Source organism: Lethenteron reissneri, chromosome 46 (assembly GCF_015708825.2).
Source record: "Lethenteron reissneri isolate LAM-NWPU_2019-01 chromosome 46, ASM1570882v1, whole genome shotgun sequence".
Taxonomy (NCBI): Eukaryota; Metazoa; Chordata; class Hyperoartia; order Petromyzontiformes; family Petromyzontidae; genus Lethenteron; species Lethenteron reissneri.
In genome coordinates this window covers 11,680,411-11,697,937 of record NC_083824.1, presented here as the reverse complement: position 1 = coordinate 11,697,937, position 17,527 = coordinate 11,680,411, and the positions used below count along the sequence as shown (strand labels likewise).

At 50.0% G+C, this 17,527-nt stretch overlaps 1 protein-coding gene across 1 annotated transcript in view; it reads right to left on the bottom strand.

Annotated features, from left to right (window-relative positions):
• LOC133354168 (dmX-like protein 2) overlaps positions 1–15,308 on the bottom strand; it is a 63,385-nt gene extending 48,077 nt beyond the window's left edge. The window contains 1 exon segment of the mRNA XM_061570795.1: positions 15,072–15,308. Coding sequence (XP_061426779.1) covers positions 15,072–15,158 — 87 coding nt within the window. The 5' untranslated portion in view covers positions 15,159–15,308.
• Between the last annotated feature and the right edge of the window lie 2,219 nt (positions 15,309–17,527).

The following is a 17,527-nucleotide window of genomic DNA, read 5'->3' as shown; positions in this document are numbered from 1 at the left end:
CCACATTGGTATGTTGGGTCAATCCCATTGATCAGTTTTGATTTCCAGCTTATTAAATATTTAGTTCATTTAGTAAATTATTTCATGAGACCTCCTTTGCCGGTACCAAAATATAAGAATAGGTTTTTCCCCTTTTTTCTGGCAACAAAACTGAAACCTTTTAACAAGGAATCATGTCTGCATTAACCACAATACTTGTGGTCAGAATGCAAACAAAAAACACACTCTGATAATATATGCATTGTCCTTGAAACTGATTGGTCCACACCAGAGACGGCTTTCTTTTGAGCCTCGTCTCAAACGGTGCTAGACCACAAGTATTGTGGTTAATGCAGACATGATTCCTTGTAAAAAGGTTTCAGTTTTGTTGCCAGAAAAAAGGGGAAAAATCTATTCTTAGTCAATTATTCTTAAAATGTATTTATAATAAAATTTTTATGCCGAGTGCCTGCTGCTGCTGCTGTGTCCTGTATGGCGCTTTAAGAGCCTTGATGAAAAGCCACTATATACATGTAATTATTATCATAATACACAAACGCGCCGCAAGGAGAGATTATACAATCCACATAACACAATCAATCCGGTAGGTGGCCCAAACTGACAGCACCCATTGCTGTACCGCCATCTCGCCCTCAATGCCATAAAACACCTGCTACGGACCAACCGGGATCTTATGAGATTGGGCAAGTCCAGATGATTTGGTCATTGACAAATCACAATAAATTATGTTTCGACCGCTGTTCTGTTAGTGTACATGTACACACAGTGTTGACAAAGGTACTCTTGGTCTTAACGGGCTCTAATATATAATTGCAATAAAGTTGACAAAAGGTCGTAGTGCATAGGGATAGATTGATTAGTCATTCCCCCCCCCCGCTCCCCCAATGTGGGCATTGTCTCATAAGACATTGTAATCATTAATAACGCTCGCAGAGCAGCGCACGGCAAGGTATATAAAAGCTCCGTGGAAAGCGATATCACAAAACTACTTCTGAGAAACCGTTCTAGTGACCCCTTCTCAATCCACTGCTGGATGGAGGCGCTTCCAACACTGTGTCGGCGATGGGGGGTTCGCTTGAACATCCTTCGACCATACTGGTCAATGCGGGTTGCTTATTGGGACCTCGGGACCAGTTCAGACACCACTTGCCACTGACGTTAGCTGCAGCTGGGAACTGAATTCAGGTCGCAAGCTTTAGAGCACAATGTACTGGCCACTGCTCGCCACATTCCCATGTGGCCTGCTTAAAAGATGTTCGTCACATTGCAGTAAAACCGGTTTATGATTGAGGCATGTCTTATTATTAACATTGATTGGGTATTTTACGATTATGCAGCCGGGTAGAGTATGACTCACTTCAGGAAGGTCATAAATTCCTGGGTGGGCATGGACCTGGCCCGTCACCTTGAAAGTGGGGTGATACAATCAGCATCACTTTTGAAGAAGTCAACAGTGGTTGAACTACCACTTATTTGGGCTCAACCAAAGGAATGTGGAATATCAAAAACTGATTAAGACCCCCAAAAAGAAATGTCCACTACCCAATGCATATCGGAATACGTAGAATTACTGGATTAGGGCACTATGGTTTTATCACAATGCAGTTTAATTGGCTAACACTTCTTGAGCCAAACTAAGGCACCCTTCAAGATACAAAAACATATCAAGTATTGAATATGGCAGTACAGCTGTGCACAGCAACCCCCCATTCAGAGTGTGTAGGGGGGAGGCCTTCATCCAGCAATGGATTGGTGGCGCACGTGGCCCCGTAATCCACAACTGTGGAGGCGATGGTTGGTGGAACTCTCGAATGCTGCGAAATCCCCTTCCCTTCGTTGTCAAGAAGGGGCTGTACCCTGGCTCGCCAGCAGAAGGCCATGTAGCAAAACGTGGACTCCACCTATTCCATCTGTACGGAACAGTGTTGTCCCTGAACACACGTGGGTTTTTTGTCCAGGTGCTCCGCTTTCTCCCACATGTAAACGCGAATTAATTGGCCAATGACACCTTAATACATAGAGGACCGCAGAGCTTGGGGTCGAATTTGGCGCTGAGCCAACGCCTGGCTGCTGCCTTTTCTGCTCATCTGTGGTTCTTCCTCGGGCCCTTCAGCCGTTCCCTCTCTTTGTGAGTGAGCTAATACCGTATTTTGGCGAGTTACAAGTTAAGATTATTACTCAAAATCTATGGGACGGCAACCATTCAAAAGTTGACGCAATCAACTTTTTCACATCTTTGCAGTCTCGCATACGTATGTGCTACCGTTCCCCACTGTGTACATGTCATGTATAAACCCTCCCTGCCCATGTAACGTGCTGGCTACCATCGTACCAGCCGTGCTATGCAGCCCCTGTAAACCCTCCCTTCTCATATAATGCGCTGGCTACCGTCGCATCAGCCTTTTTGGCCAGATCGCCATTGACAAAGAGCTTCTCGGCTCAATGGACTCCACCCAAAATAGACTACACTGACTGAAATGAATCGTTGCATTCTCGTGCCTAAGGTGGTACCACCAACAGTTGGGTTCAAGTCTGTCTGGGGTGGGAGATGGGGTGGGAGTGGACTGCACTTGCCTTCACCTTGCATCATCTACTGGAGAGCAAGTCTATGTTTGTATCCGCTTCGTGCTTGCGTGGAGCAGCGGAGAGAGACATCGATTAAATCAAGAGTTGAATCAAGGCCTACGCCGCATAGCCGGTGACCGGCGTCATGGCAAACGCGCACACCGGCAAGCAAGCGTATTCACGCGAGAGAGCATTGTGCATAGTGCAGTGCGCCAATACGTGTACCACAAATCATAATCAATCATAGCTCATGCATTATACAGCAGAAATATCGTATGTGTACGAATCGGATTTAATCAATCGCAGCATTGCCCAGCTGGACCCGGAATAGCAACTCTAACTATTCAGCCGCACATGTTTTGTTCATCGAGTTGGCCAATTATCCCGATGCAGGATCACAAAGCTTGGGCAGTTATGGGCGCTGGTCCTGGCTGCCTTCCCACTTAACCTGTGGTTTGCCATGCTAATGGGAAGTGTAATTTGAGTTAACAAAGCTTCTGATTTTTTTTACGTATTTTTTTACACAGCTGCTGGGCAAAGGCCAAACACGTCAAGTGTCCAGCAACAAACAGAACTTTGACCTTCTGCCTACTCGTAGATACCTTTCACTTCGGCCAGTATGAGATAGCAATTCCACTCAGGCCCACGCCATTTTTTTTCTTCCTTGCAGCTGATAGAGGATGTTTACGGTCAGGGTGGGTGGTTTCTGATGAAAGGTGCCCTCTGTAAACTGGTCAGATGTGGCCACGGGTCGCAGTCAGAACACTTGCACTGCTGGGGCAAGCGGCAGGCGGCCCCACAAGGGCACACACCCCTCACCTGGCCAAACTCGACACAGCCAGGAGCACCCCCGGCCTAGGCCCCACCCCAAACCCCCCCCCCCCCCCCCACTGAAGCGACAAGCACTACAAATATTAATTTTTGTCTTATTCCAGAATGTGATCACGATTGTGCGCTTGGCGGCGTGACGTCGTGAGACAGAGTTAAGAACCTGTTCGGAAATCTCACGAAGCAGGACAATCCTTCGTGTTGGAGAACGGTGCATGGGAAGAGGATTTGACAGAACTACTTCCGAGGTGCCTCCAATGGACCTCTGATCTACAGTTTAGGGGGCGTCACTTTTCCACCCGCGCCGCTGCAGAATCACGTTCGTCGCATGAAAAATCAAGATTTGTTTTTAAATCTCAGTACCGGAATTTAGTCTAATTATGTGCGGGACCTAATATAACGCAATATGTTTTTTTATTTTCCATTGGTGATTGCACTGAGGCCAACAACTCGCTACACTTAAGAACCCCGTTTAATCACAGACGGCTTCCTGCATCTGAACCCCAAGAATCCCTCTCGGCAACGCCAGCTCAGCGCTCTGACGTTTGTGCCACCCGACAACATCTCCAACACAGAAGAATGAATCTTCGTCCCACGGCTTCGCGTACGAAGGTGACAGTCACATGCATGCTCAGGCAAATATCGAGGTGCAAGGGTCACCGACGGGTTGGCAGCAGATGCATGGCATCTACGTGGCATCGTCCTGGCATCTACCAGCATTGGCTTACCATTATGGGACGGCACGCGAGGGGGTGGGTGACCAGCACCCCGCACAGCTGCCTTTGTCTCCCGAGTGGCGATGTTTACACACCGCACCAGATACTCATTGATGGCCGACTCGACCTCGAGGAGGTCTAGGACCGGTTCAGTTAACCAACACCGATGTTGGCCGTGAGCGGGAATCGAACTCGGGTCGGCGAATTTGTGGCACAGCACACTAAACCGCGAGACTTTTACCACCGCATAAATATGCACATATATAGAAACACACACCAAACACGACACGGACATTTTTGTTTCCCTATTCTGAAGAAAAAAACGCATTGCGTTAAATAGCACGGACTGAGCCATGCCTAAACGCATTTCACACGTGGCTGCACGGCCGGCAGAACTTTCCACTTTGCTAAATAGAATCATTATCATCATCAGCCATGATGAATCCATGGCTGGATGAAGACCTCCCCCCAAGTCACCGCCATCCAGCAGGAAAATGTGCACGCTCACATTTAAGCCAAAAGCCCTCTCTAGCCCAGCCGATCAGGTACGCCGCCAGCCCAGGTCATCTGGCTGGCCCACGGAGCCCTTCGGGCCCAGCGTAGCCCACTGGCACTGCACAAACTAAACTAAAAACGATTTTTTATTTTACCAGGGAAACGCCCACTGAGCTATATGGCTCTTTTTCAAAAGCGACCTGGCCACAAATGATAGCTCAACAAAGTGGCTTATCATCATGTGGAAATTTATTAAAACCAAATACTCTAAACGTGTGTTTCTACATGTGAACCTCATGGCGGTACCCCGGCTCTCGCATAATGTCTGTGATGCAGTCATTTTTAGCCTGTTGATGGTCGGCAATGTGGCAATCGACTCATCTCGACGAGCTGTACACAATGCACCACCACGGTGCGTACGAGCGTTCAGGGTTTCAGCGCAATAGTCCTCGCTGCGTTTCGACATTGTGGAGTCGCACTGATTTCGGATTGATTAGTCACGGAGTTAAGTGCACCCCTGGCAAAATAGTTTCCCAGAAATAAAATATTGAATTGCCTCGGCCATTTTGTATTTATTAGGATCATGTGGAGGGAAAAACCGGAGGATCCACAGAAAAAGCCACACGACCACAGGGAGAGACATCCAAACTCCAAATATACAGCAGGCGTCAGTGTCGGGATCGCACCCACGACCTCCTGCATACCAGCCAAGGTAGTTAACATCTCGCCACCGCGGTGCCCAAACCACATAGCTCACCAAGCAAGGTGCTTCCCAGGCCTACCCAGTCCAGTGAGCTCACTAGCCCTGCCAGCATATCCGTCCTGACTACCAACCCCACCTATCTTTGCCAGTGACTCTCTAACACTCTACGGAGGGTATTTATTGACACTTTGCCACACCATCGTCATTCTTAGAAACTGCTTTCTGCGTTTAGTTTACAGTCTATCCCCCGCACCTCCGATTAGCACGGTTGGCTACGTACGGTGCGAAAGAAGTTCAACATGCATACAAGGCCTCACTAATCCCTGCTCTTTGCCAAGTGCCCCATCGAGTGTACATGCCCACCCCCCTATCTATTTTTACAGCGTCTCGAGACACGACTGCATTTTTAAGACACTTCACAAATCCTAATCGGACTGCTTCGTATTCACCACGTTGGTGAAAAAACTAAAACGTTCCCAAACTTGCTTCGGCAGCACTTTTTAAACGGTGCCATAAAAGCCGCCGCACTTTTGTTCACTGTTTAACGGCGGAGCCTCGAAGGCCACCAGGTGCATCCGCCACGAACTCAACGATGGTGGCACGAGTCGCGGGTCTCTGAAGCACCGGTTCCAAGTCCCCGGCAGGCAAAAACAGAGGATGCCGAGGGTTGGTCTTGCCAAGATGGGAGCGAGTGAGCGAGCCCATTTCATCACTGCGATTAGCTGTCGCTTGCGACACCGGCAGAACGATGACGCTCTCGTGCTGGATGGGCTTACACCGAATGTTGCACGTGCTGGTTTCACCCCCCCAGTTTGGTTCCAATTCCACCGCTGGTGTCGTAAAATAAGACGAATAATCCATTTGGAGTTTATTTTCAAAGCAATACAACACCGCCGTGTAATGGGATGGCCTGTGGAAGGATATATCATAGAATTGTGAAATCTCTTTCAAGTGACCCTTTTATCTCCACTACGAGCAGCACCTTCTCACCTGCCCTGCTCGAGAGAGAAATGTTCGTCACATGGCAGCCAAACTGATATTTCGAATTCTTAGAGCTGGCAATTCAGCTGAATTACGTGGTGCAAAGTCACATTTACGTGGTGCAAAGTCACATTTAACGTAATCTTTTTTGTGCAGTTGTTTGTGATGGGGCTAAGACCATCAATTCGTGACAAGCGACAACCTAGTTTAATGAAGGGCAGATGAAAGCTGCATTGGAACCCAGAAACTCAGCGGCTCAGCGCTCTGACCCCTGAGCCACTCAAGTGAGTGCCGTGCATCAAACTCCATGTGCCGGCATTTAATGTACAAAGAGGAAGCAGGGCTGGAACTGTAAATCCTGCGATGGAGAAAGGCACTCTTTCACTTCAATATAACGTGTTAACTGATGTACAAGCGGACACTGCACACACGTTTAAGGACGGCACAATGCACACACATGTAATGATGGCACACTGCACATACATGTAATGATGGCACACTGCACACACGTGTAAGGACGGCACACTGCACACAGACGTAAGAATGGCACACTGCATACACGCGTAAGAACGGCACACTGCACACACACGTAAGAACGGCACACTGCACACAGATGTAAGAATGGCACACTGCACACACGCGAAAGGATGGCATGAGCAGCCATTGGTGGCCAATAACCCAACCTCTTCACCACTCATTTATTGCGGTAGGTGGTGGGTGGGGGAGATGAGTTACTTTACATGCAAACGTCACTTGACGAACGCGTGACCCATAACCAGGGGTCATGCACACACGAAGACAAAGATCCCCCCCACCCCCTATAGACTATTGTGTCGAGTGCTACTAGCGAACGCTTCTGAAGGCCAACACGGCACAAGCACAGGGTTGTGTGGCCAGCACCACACCCGGTCACCTTTGTATCCCCAGCGCTGATGTTTACATGCCGATACTCAATTAAGGCCGAGTCAACCTCAGCACCGGTTCATAAATTCGTCACCGATGTTGGTCGTGAGCAGGGCAAGAATGCAGGTTGCCGGGGTTCGATAGCACGTGGCGTTTATCACGCCGCCGCCGCTGCTCCCCACGCACGCACGCTCGCATGCTCAAGCACACACACAAACACCTGAGCGACCCCATCACACAGTTGTAACCTTTGTTTAGCCAACAATTTCAGGCAGGTTTGGGCCACTAAACAACGGGTGTCACACTGTATGCATGGCGCCGGAGAAAATTACGAGTTTGGCTGGGCCGTGTTTACGCAACACAAGGTGAGTGCGTGCACACACGCGCACGCACGCCAACGTACGCAGGCTGGCAACACAATGGCAGCGCGTGCATGCTGGCATGTGACGGCAAACGAGATGCTGGGCTGGGCGGGAGAGGCGGGTAGGAACGTGGGGGGTGGCGGTGGTGCCCCAGCCATTGGCCAAACTCTCAAGAGGAATTAAAATTCACGTTGCCAAAGCAAGAGGGCCTCTCAGATGCCAGGACATGCTCTTTGCATGATGAGTTTACTGCCTCTTGCTATGCCATTGTGAATAACAAAAACATTTAATCATGCAGATCAATAACCTACGATAAAAACACATCAGATTGTATGCTTAATATGATTAAAGTACTTTTAGCTTGTCATGTTTTGCTTAAATGACATTCGCAATTAATCATCAAATATGACTCCCTGGAATATGCAGTTAGGCATATAAACGAATGCCACGCAGCATTAAAATGACTACCCGATATTTCACATTTCTGCGGTCTTTTGAGAAAACGGCTCAGAGAAGAACCCAAACACAAGAGGTGAATGTGGCAAGAGCGAGACCGCCACTGCATTGTGACAACGCACCGCTCCAGTCAACTCGACTCCGACCCTCACTGCACAAGCACCCAATTGCGAGACGAGGGAATCATGATTTTTACAATGGATGCAAACTAAATGCCAACGGGCCGCTAATGCTGCACGCAGCCTAAAGGGAGCAAACAAAGTTGTGCAAACGAGAGAGAAAGAGAGACAAACGTATACTTGGGCCAATCAAAAACGAAAACAATAGAGAGATTAATTCTTCAATCTAGTTGCCAACCTGCGCTGACAATTCATCAGTTATCTGGGCAAGTAAAACACTGCGTGTCGAATAAACTGATACACAGGAGTACAAAGACCACCTTCCTCCCTATATAAAGCCTTTAACAGACCGTTGGGAAAAGTGCTGTTGGCAAGCACCTATGGAGGTCAGCAAAGGGTGCAAGGGGGTGGGTTGCAAGAACCATGCCCAGCCGCTTTTGTCTCCCCACTGCTCACGTTTACAAACTGCGCCTGGTACGCATTAAGTATGAGTTTACCTCGGTTAGAGGCCCAAGATAAAGGCCATATATTGCTCACCACTGATGCTAGCCATGGCCAAGAATCGGCCGGGCTCAAAGCACAGTGCGTCAACCACAACAATACCACACGCTCACACACACAAACTATAAATCCTACACCCATAAATTAAGGCTCCACGCCTATTAAGACCTACCTATATAAACACATTAAAAGACACAAAGTGCGCACATTTTAGGGAGGAACAGGACCGGTTCAGATAATTGTGACTGGTGTTGGCCGTGAGCGTGAATCAATTTCAGGTCACCTGGTTCATAGTGCAGCGTGCTAACCGATACACCACCGCTCCTTAAAAGACGCAAAGACAGAGACCCCCGACCCCTAGCCTTAACAGACTGTTGGGACAAGTGCTGTTAGTGAGCCCCTATGAAGGTCCAGACAACACATGAAGGGGCGGGTGGCCAGCACCACGCCCGGTCGCCTTTGCCTCCCAAGTGGCGATGTTTACACACCGCACCAGGTAGTCATTTGAGGCCGAGTCGACCTAGGGGAGGCCCAGAACCGGTTCAGACATTCGTCACTGGTGTTGACCATGAGCAGGAATCGAACTCGGGTTGTTGGGCTCGTGGCGCAGCAGCGCAAACCACTACACCACCGCCCTCCACACAAGCTTATATACAAAAAACACAAACACGTGTACTGTACACGAGCACATGCACAATAATAAAGCACCCTCAAACAATCGTTCTCAAACGCACACGATGCATAAAGACACACTTATCCCAAACACCGACACCTTCACTATCCATATGCCAAACACTGCCCTTGCAGCAGTTTGGCCCAAGAGAAAATGCGCCTGGGCCATCGTTTACCAACAAGTGTTCGCCAGGGAGTTGGTCATTTAATAACCGCGCTGGGTAATTCGGCACCGTGACCACATCACAAGGTGGACAAATTACCAGCCCTGCCTTGATAATCATCTACCACTGGCGCGTCGCTGCTAGTGGGCGGGGGGTTACATTTGAAATGTCGAACCTGCAGGTTCACCAAGGAGGCAGGCAAGATAACGACTGCAAAAGGACGAGAAATGTACACAAGCCTCCCACAAATTCCTAGCAGCGGTAAGGCCAGGATGTCATGGTAATAATATCTATGAAACTAGGTTGGGACATGTGGCTGCACCTTGCTGGGCCTTGCTCATGTTTGTAGGTAATTGATGATACCTGTGAATGATTATCAAACGAAGCGAAGTACCCCACATTCGAAGTATGCGCAATGCAGGACGGGAGTTGAAACTACAAACGGATTGGCAGTCAAAGGAAGGAACACGCCTGAGAGAACAGAGAACGTCTACTGTAGAGTTGGAGCGATTAAATCGCCTCGCGTGCAGAAACCGGAATGGAATACAGCATCTCAGCAGCGCGATATATGGTGGCATCTTGGAAGGCCTTCATCCAGCAGCAGATAGCTCATGACTGATGATGACGTTGTGGTATATGGAATGGATTTATTTCATTTCTCGCAGCCACTCGAGGTGCTACCACTCACCAGAATAATTTTAAAAAATATGGTTGTATAACATCGTAGTATATCCCTTCAAACGCTACAAATTCAGCAAAACTTCCCAACCTTGAACGAGCAGAAACAAACCTACCGCTCTCAAACTAACTTTGACGATTGCTACGTCAATAAAAATGGTCTCGCGCTGGTTTTACGAACGGGCTTCTGAGCAACGACACGCGTAACCTCCCGCACTTGCACAGGGCATACATTTCGACCGCTTAGTTTTTTTTTATCGGTTGGTGCCAAAAAAACGCCTGGAGTTTTGATCGAACATTTCAGCTCAGCGGCTGGAAAATGCGGAGCCACGAGAGGCGACCTCGATCGCAGCGATCGTTTCCCATGATGTTCAACCACAACATGAAACGGGAACATCTTGATCTCGGCACCACACCAGATCGGACCCGTCCTTGACAAGGACACGCTACTGACACCAGTCAAAGGGAGTTCATTTTCCCTGATCAAATGAGACAAGTGCTGCTCATCTCCTGTTTAGAGCCCTGAGCCAGTGGTGGATAATCCACATTTCTATGGCAGGGGCATGTCTAGGCATAGGACAGAACACTGTTGACTTTCCCCCCAAAGTGATACTTCATCTACAAGCCACGTCCAGTGCGACGATGCTGACATCGCCAAGCTTCGTCCATCACCTCCCATCCAGCGGCACACGTGGTAACAGGGGTGAGGATACATTCTTCAAACTATTATTGTGTTTTCCGATTAGTCTGACCAATAACGGGTGATAATTTTAAGTCTGATTTGTAACACGTGCAAGCGAGTCGCTCACACAAGTCAGAGGCACAGCGACACAAATTAGAAAAATCGATTATATATATAAAATCGGAAACTGCCACTCGAAACAAAAGGGCTGTGCATGATTGTCACTGTACATTATGACGACAGCGTGGAGGACATAGCCTGGTTAACGCGGAACGCCACAACCGCTGCAGGGCTTTCGTGTATTTACACTCAGAACCCGACCAGCCCAGCTCACCAGGCCCCGGCTTGTAAAACAAGGACGTGCAAATAGAAGTCCACATATTCAGTCTTCGAGCACCATTCTCCACATTCTGTAACCAAGTCACCTGGAACGCACCGGATCTCAGAAGCTAATCAGGCATTGAGCATGGATTACGCTTGGATGGCCAACAACTATGCAAGCAGGTGTCAGTCTGTAGGATTGAGCCAAGTTGTGGGAAGCCAAGAGTGCTGCAGATAAATCCGTTGTTGTACTTTGCGTCTAGACTTCCATGTCTATGCCCCTCACCTTCATTCACCATCCCGCACTGACTAAATGACACCTACGACTTGCAGTGTGGTGAAGCCTTCCAACCAGCAGTTTGACCTTTTTTTTACATCATCCACACTCAAAGGTGCCTCATGTAAACTAAGCTAACTGGCCACCCACCACACAACCTCACCCCCAGTAACTGAAACCCGACTGGAGGAAGAACATTAATTTATGGGGTGCTATGAATGCTGTAGCCATATCTGACATCACCTTGTCCATAATTACAACAAGTGCCTGTGGCTAAGGGGGTGTGGGTTGCAGTGGTGGTGGTGTTGGAAGGCAACAGCCCTGGGTATCGGAGCACAAATATTCCATCACAGCTCACGTTTCTCCTTGTCCGATGGCTCAAGTGCCTGAAAAGTTAGCTGTGAGAGTGAAGTCTACCCGATCGCAGCTCTTAAAATTAAGATGCCATGCCGGCTCCGCCAGCTCCGTGGTGGTGAGAAATCGCCAGGCATTCCTGTCCGGCGCATTGATTAAAATGCTCGCGCTGGAAAGAATGCAGCTCATCCCGTCGGCCCTCAGAATCTAAGACGAGCTGTTGACCCGAGAAAGTGCTATCACGGGCAACCGCCATGCATAACAGGCATTATAGGCTACTATAAACATTATTATATATTTTTCCTGCTAAAGGCAGTGTCATTCATGAATTTGTAAAAAAATGTCGTGTTACGTGTGCTTCTGCACCACTGCCAACACAACAGCAGCATCACCAAATAATATGCTGGCTTCATATGGTCACTAATAAGAGAGACCCCGATATGGGATGACTGGGTGGCTCAGAAGTCAAGAGCACTGAGATCATGGGTTTGAAAACAGGAAATTACAAAAAAAATCCAAATTGTAGGGATGGCATCTCAAATCAGATGACCATGCCAACGTTTTGTCGAGATGTTTCAACAAAACGGCATCTCTATGCACGTGTCTCATGAGTCAACCCATACGGTTTACCCATATTCTTGTTCAAGGAAATTGAGTTTTCAGGTTCATAAGGCGCACAACTTTTCAATACGGACAAACAAAAATGTGTTTGCATTTCTCCCCTGTGATGGGAATTTGTAGGATGAACGTTGAGATTTATAACGGCACGGGGTGACCAACAATGTCTGAATTTGTCTGTAATAAGGGGTTGACAGGTATGAGTTAAAGTATGTTACTGTTGGGTTCTCTACAGAATATGATGCCCCTCACTGTCTGCCACGTCATTAGTTGTAACTTCCTATATTTTCCGCAAGGTCCTCCCCGCGGGTCATTATTGTAAAACAGCTTAAGGATGAATGTTTCTTAACTGGCGTCAACAAATAAAATCAATCAACTTGACAGCAGCACGTGCAGATGATGCCAAGGCAGAATGCATTAGCGTGTCAGTGTCAGTTTTTAGAGCTGCAGAATGAGTCGTCACGTTCCCCACAAACATCGCAAGTGCGATATCAATCCTAACCTTGACGCATAACCTAAACTTTAGCCAGTGCGTTTCGTTTAGGTATTGCTTATCTTTTGTATTTATCTTATAGCGTCAGTCATGCACGTTGCATCTCGTACAACATTGAGGAGCCAGCCAAGCTGGAAGGCCGCAGCGAGGCGCTGCCAACAATTTTCCCAAACTCTGCAGTCCTCTATAGATTAAGATGCTTTCAGCCAAGTAATGAGCGGTCACACACACGTGGGAGAAAACCGGAGCACTCGGCGAAAACCCACGCTCGCGAGAGGGCAACACGCTATCCCACACAGGAGGGAGAGCAGCAGGTGAGGCATGAGGCCACAACTTCGCTGTTCCACAGCCTTCTCCTCGCGGGAATGGAAGTTTCACAACTTTTGTGTGACCCACCAACCCCCGCCCGGTAACGTGCGTTTAAGTTATAGTTCGTTAAAGCCGATTTAAAATGACGCCAACCCAAGCAACTAATCAGGTCTCAAACATTGCAGACAACCCAACGTATACTGTGTTCCGGATTGTGTGATATCAAAATGAAAGCTTTGTTCATGGGAAGAAAAAACTTGAAAATTATGGTCAGGCGCTCTATAATAGTTTTTTTCAGAATGATCATTCATAGATTAGAGCAAGGCCGTAATGACAATATATGTTGGGGGGGACACATCCCCACAAACCCCCCCAAAATATTAAAATATTCTCAAAATGTCCCCCCAATATATTGCTATTAAAAACAATTTGCTATGCTATGTAAATAAAAACAACAATTTGCTAAACCTTGGCCACAATATCTGGACTTGTCTTCATATAAATCAATGCATAGATTTTTGTTAATATGATTGTGGTTATGGTTGTACTTTATTAATCCCTAATCTCTGCCATTACATACAATGAAACAAGAAATGGTGTAAAAAAAAGTAAAAACAGCAATGCAATACACTATTCGACATTATTGTAAAAAAGAAATAAAAAGTCCATCCCATGTGCGAGTGATTTTTTAAAATATATTTTGGGTTGGGACCCCCAGACACCCTGGAAGATTTGCTCCCCCCCAATGTTGATTCCATGGCTACGGCCTTGCATTAAGAGTATCCCATTCTTACGGTGACCCTAACAAAAGGCCATGACCCCTAATGGAGGACTATGTTTAACACGTAGCAGGCTTTCGCGACCAATATTATCCATACGTGTTGTTTTTGCGTTAGATCGCGTCAATGTAAATGTCGTTAAGAACCGCCACCACCCGACACAGCCACAAATCTGGCTATCGCCTGATGAAGCCAGTTGTTATTACAGGCGAAACGTCGTGCTCAGATTGTAAATGTTGTGGATTTGCTCTCCCACACACCGATGTGTGCTGTGCTCGTAACTAATTAGCACGTTCTGTTAACGTGACAAACCTTACTAATTGGCTGTGTCGGATGGTGGCGGGTTTAACGACACATTGATATTTACGTGATTTAAACCCCAAAAAACTCCATCAAGGCCTAACTATATTGTGATCCTAACTGCCAACACAGCTCCTCAAAACATTTGTGATTTAACAAATCGGTTTTAATGTGGAGTAGCCCATCGTGTTGTGGTATACACGGTGGAGAGACACAGCTAACGTTGCTTTGGCAGTCCATGTTCTCTGTTACCGTGTGGCATACCGGTTACCATCGCCCAAACCACTTGGACTCCAGCAAAGTGATATCGTGACATGGTACAATGTAGTCAGAGTAATGCTGCACCAGCTCGTGGTGTGGTTAGTGTGATAATTAATCGGAGGCGCTCGTCAATGTTATTAAACACCGACTCCCCCACTGGCCTAGTAACCACTCGGATTTTAACTACAGCAAAGGCCCGGCGCTATAGTCAATGTATTCGGAGTAAAGCTGTGGCAGCGAGAGACGCAGTTAGTCAAGGTAAGTTAATGAAGTTACACTCGTCAATGTTACGTTTCCCTCCCGCCGAACCACCGCGACTTTGACTACAACACGACAGTCAAGCACGGCGACATGACCAACGGACCCGTGGCAATGCCCTGCCAGTGAGTGTTGTAGCCGAGCCAAGGCAGCCACACGAGTTAGTGTAGTTACACGAGTTAGTGTAGTTACGCTAGTTAGTGTAGTTGGTGGAGTGTTATTTGTGCGTTTGATGTACCCCAGGTTCCCAATGGGCCAAGGTGCCTCAGGCCTCACCGTGAACGCAGCGCCGTCCAGGAGCCCCACGGAGAAGGTGTTCTCCCCGGGGTTCACGGCGCCCGTGAGCACCTGGTGCAGCTTCATGGCGAACGCCGACGATGTCCGGGCAGAACGCCGCTAACCCACCGCTAACCACCGCCGCCACTTAGACTCGCACCATCACCACCACCACCACCATCGCCAGCGTCACCACCGTACGGGGTGGGGAGGGGGCGCCACCGCGCAAAGTCTCGCGAGATCTCGTTTGCCGACCTCCGCATTCATCTGAGCGCGCGCGGGTCCGGCCGCGTCTCGCGAGATTTGGGACGGATTTTCACCCTCCCCCCTCCTCAGCGCCTTCGGAGCGTGCGTCGACGACTGGATATGCATCGCGCGTTGAGTGGCGCCCCGCCCCGCCCACTGTATCGCGATGTCGCTTGCCGAATGCGCATGCACCGCTAGGAACTCGCCAATGAAAACGTGGCCGTAAGTGGGGGAACACGATTCAACAGGCAACGTTTCGGGCAATTGCCCTTCATAGCACATCAACACATTCATGGCCCCTTTGTAAAAGCAGAAACATTCTGCGTATGGCCCTTGTTCATAGCCATTCATTTGGCTGTGAAGAAGGGTCATTGTCCGAAACGTCGCTTATTACACAGTGTTACTATTGACAAATGTGTTGAGTGGTTTTTTTCATTATTAATTGTACATCACCAAATGGTGTGTTCAGTAAGATCTCCCATCGGGCGCGTTCCATCCACTCTGGAATGGAGTCCCCCCCGTGCCACCAATAACACCGACACGAAGTGACGGTGACGTCACTAGCGCCGCCTGTGCCAGGCTAGGTGCACTTTGTCGAAGGCTCTCGCTGCTTTCAGGTCACGGGACCAGACCCCCGAGGTTGCCTGAATGATTTGACCGGCAGATTCATCATCCCCCCGTACTGCAGCCTTAACAGACTACTGGGGGAAAAGTGCTGTTTGCGAGTAGCTACCTATGAAGGCCAGCAACCACGCCCGGCCGCCTTTGTCTCCCAATACCAACACGTGGCCATTCGCCACGAAGTGGCGGTGAGGTCACCAACGGCGCCTGTGCCAGGCTAGGTGCACTTTGAGGCCCACGTGAAAGTGAAGTGTCGAAGGCTGGCTGCCGGCAGGAGGTCTCGGGACAGACCCAGCAGGTGCCATGGGTTGGCCGACTGAGATGGCTGAACCCCCTAAATGTGCCAATTTTATCTGCCCGGCGCTCCGCTCGTTGTTGTGAGCGTCGCTCCTCTGCCCTCCGTTGTTGCTGGAGGGCGACTGCCTCCAACTGCACAGTAGCCTCACTGTGCACCTAGCCTGGCACTACCCTAGTAGCGTCCTTCACAAGCTTCCTCCACAGAGGCCGATCTTGACACCGGCAAGTCCACTCAGCTCCACGTCCTCCCGTACCGCATCAGCTCCATCTCTTCTCCAGCCCGTGCCCGTTGAGCCCCCTCGATGCGGCCAAACAGAAGCTGCTTGTGGCACGCGGTGGCTGCTGGAGCCAGCCAACGGAGAACATCTTAGAGTAGTACCCATATACACACGAAAACATAGACAACAAACGGGTGACACAATTGGTCAAGATTTGAATTGTTACGCCCAATAACACAATAAATGTCAATGTGCCCCAATGGACCGTGATGTCTCTCCATTGTTCGTCAGCAGGGTCCGTGCCGGGTTGTAGCCGCAAGGCGGCGGTGTTGCCGCTGCGATGCGCGATCCCAATTGAGTGAAGGACACCATTGGACGTCTTGGGAACGGGGGTGGTGTTGGCCAGCAACAACCAGGCCCGGCCGCCTTTGTCTCCCCAGTGGCGCGGCTTTTTTTACGACACCGCACCGGGGCTACTCATGTTGAGGCTCTTGCAGGGACCGGGACCGGGACCGGTTCAGACGGTGTTGGCCGCGGGCACTGCCGGTCGCCGGGTTCGTAGCGCAGCGCGCTAACCGCTGCACCACCGCTCCCCCCACACGCGAACCACGTGTCTTTGGCTATGCCACCACCACCACCGCCCTGCCGCCTGTGCCCCCTCCCCCCACACGCCACGTCTGGCGGCCCCCCCCCCCTGCCGGCAGCCCCCCCCCCTGCCGGCAGCGCCCCCCCCTGCCGGCAGCCCCCCCCCCCTGCCGGCAGCCCCCCCCCCCTGCCGGCAGCCCCCCCCCCCCACTGCCGGCAGCCCCCCCCCCTGCCGGCAGCCCCCCCCCTGCCGGCAGCCCCCCCCCCTGCCGGCAGCCCCCCCCCCCACTGCCGGCAGCCCCCCCCCTGCCGGCAGCGCCCCCCCCCCTGCCGGCAGCCTCCCCCCCCTGCCGGCAGCCCCCCCCCCCCACTGCCGGCAGCCCCCCCCCCCTGCCGGCAGCCCCCCCCCTGCCGGCAGCGCCCCCCCCCTGCCGGCAGCCCCCCCCCCCCCTGCCGGCAGCCCCCCCCCCCCCCACTGCCGGCAGCCCC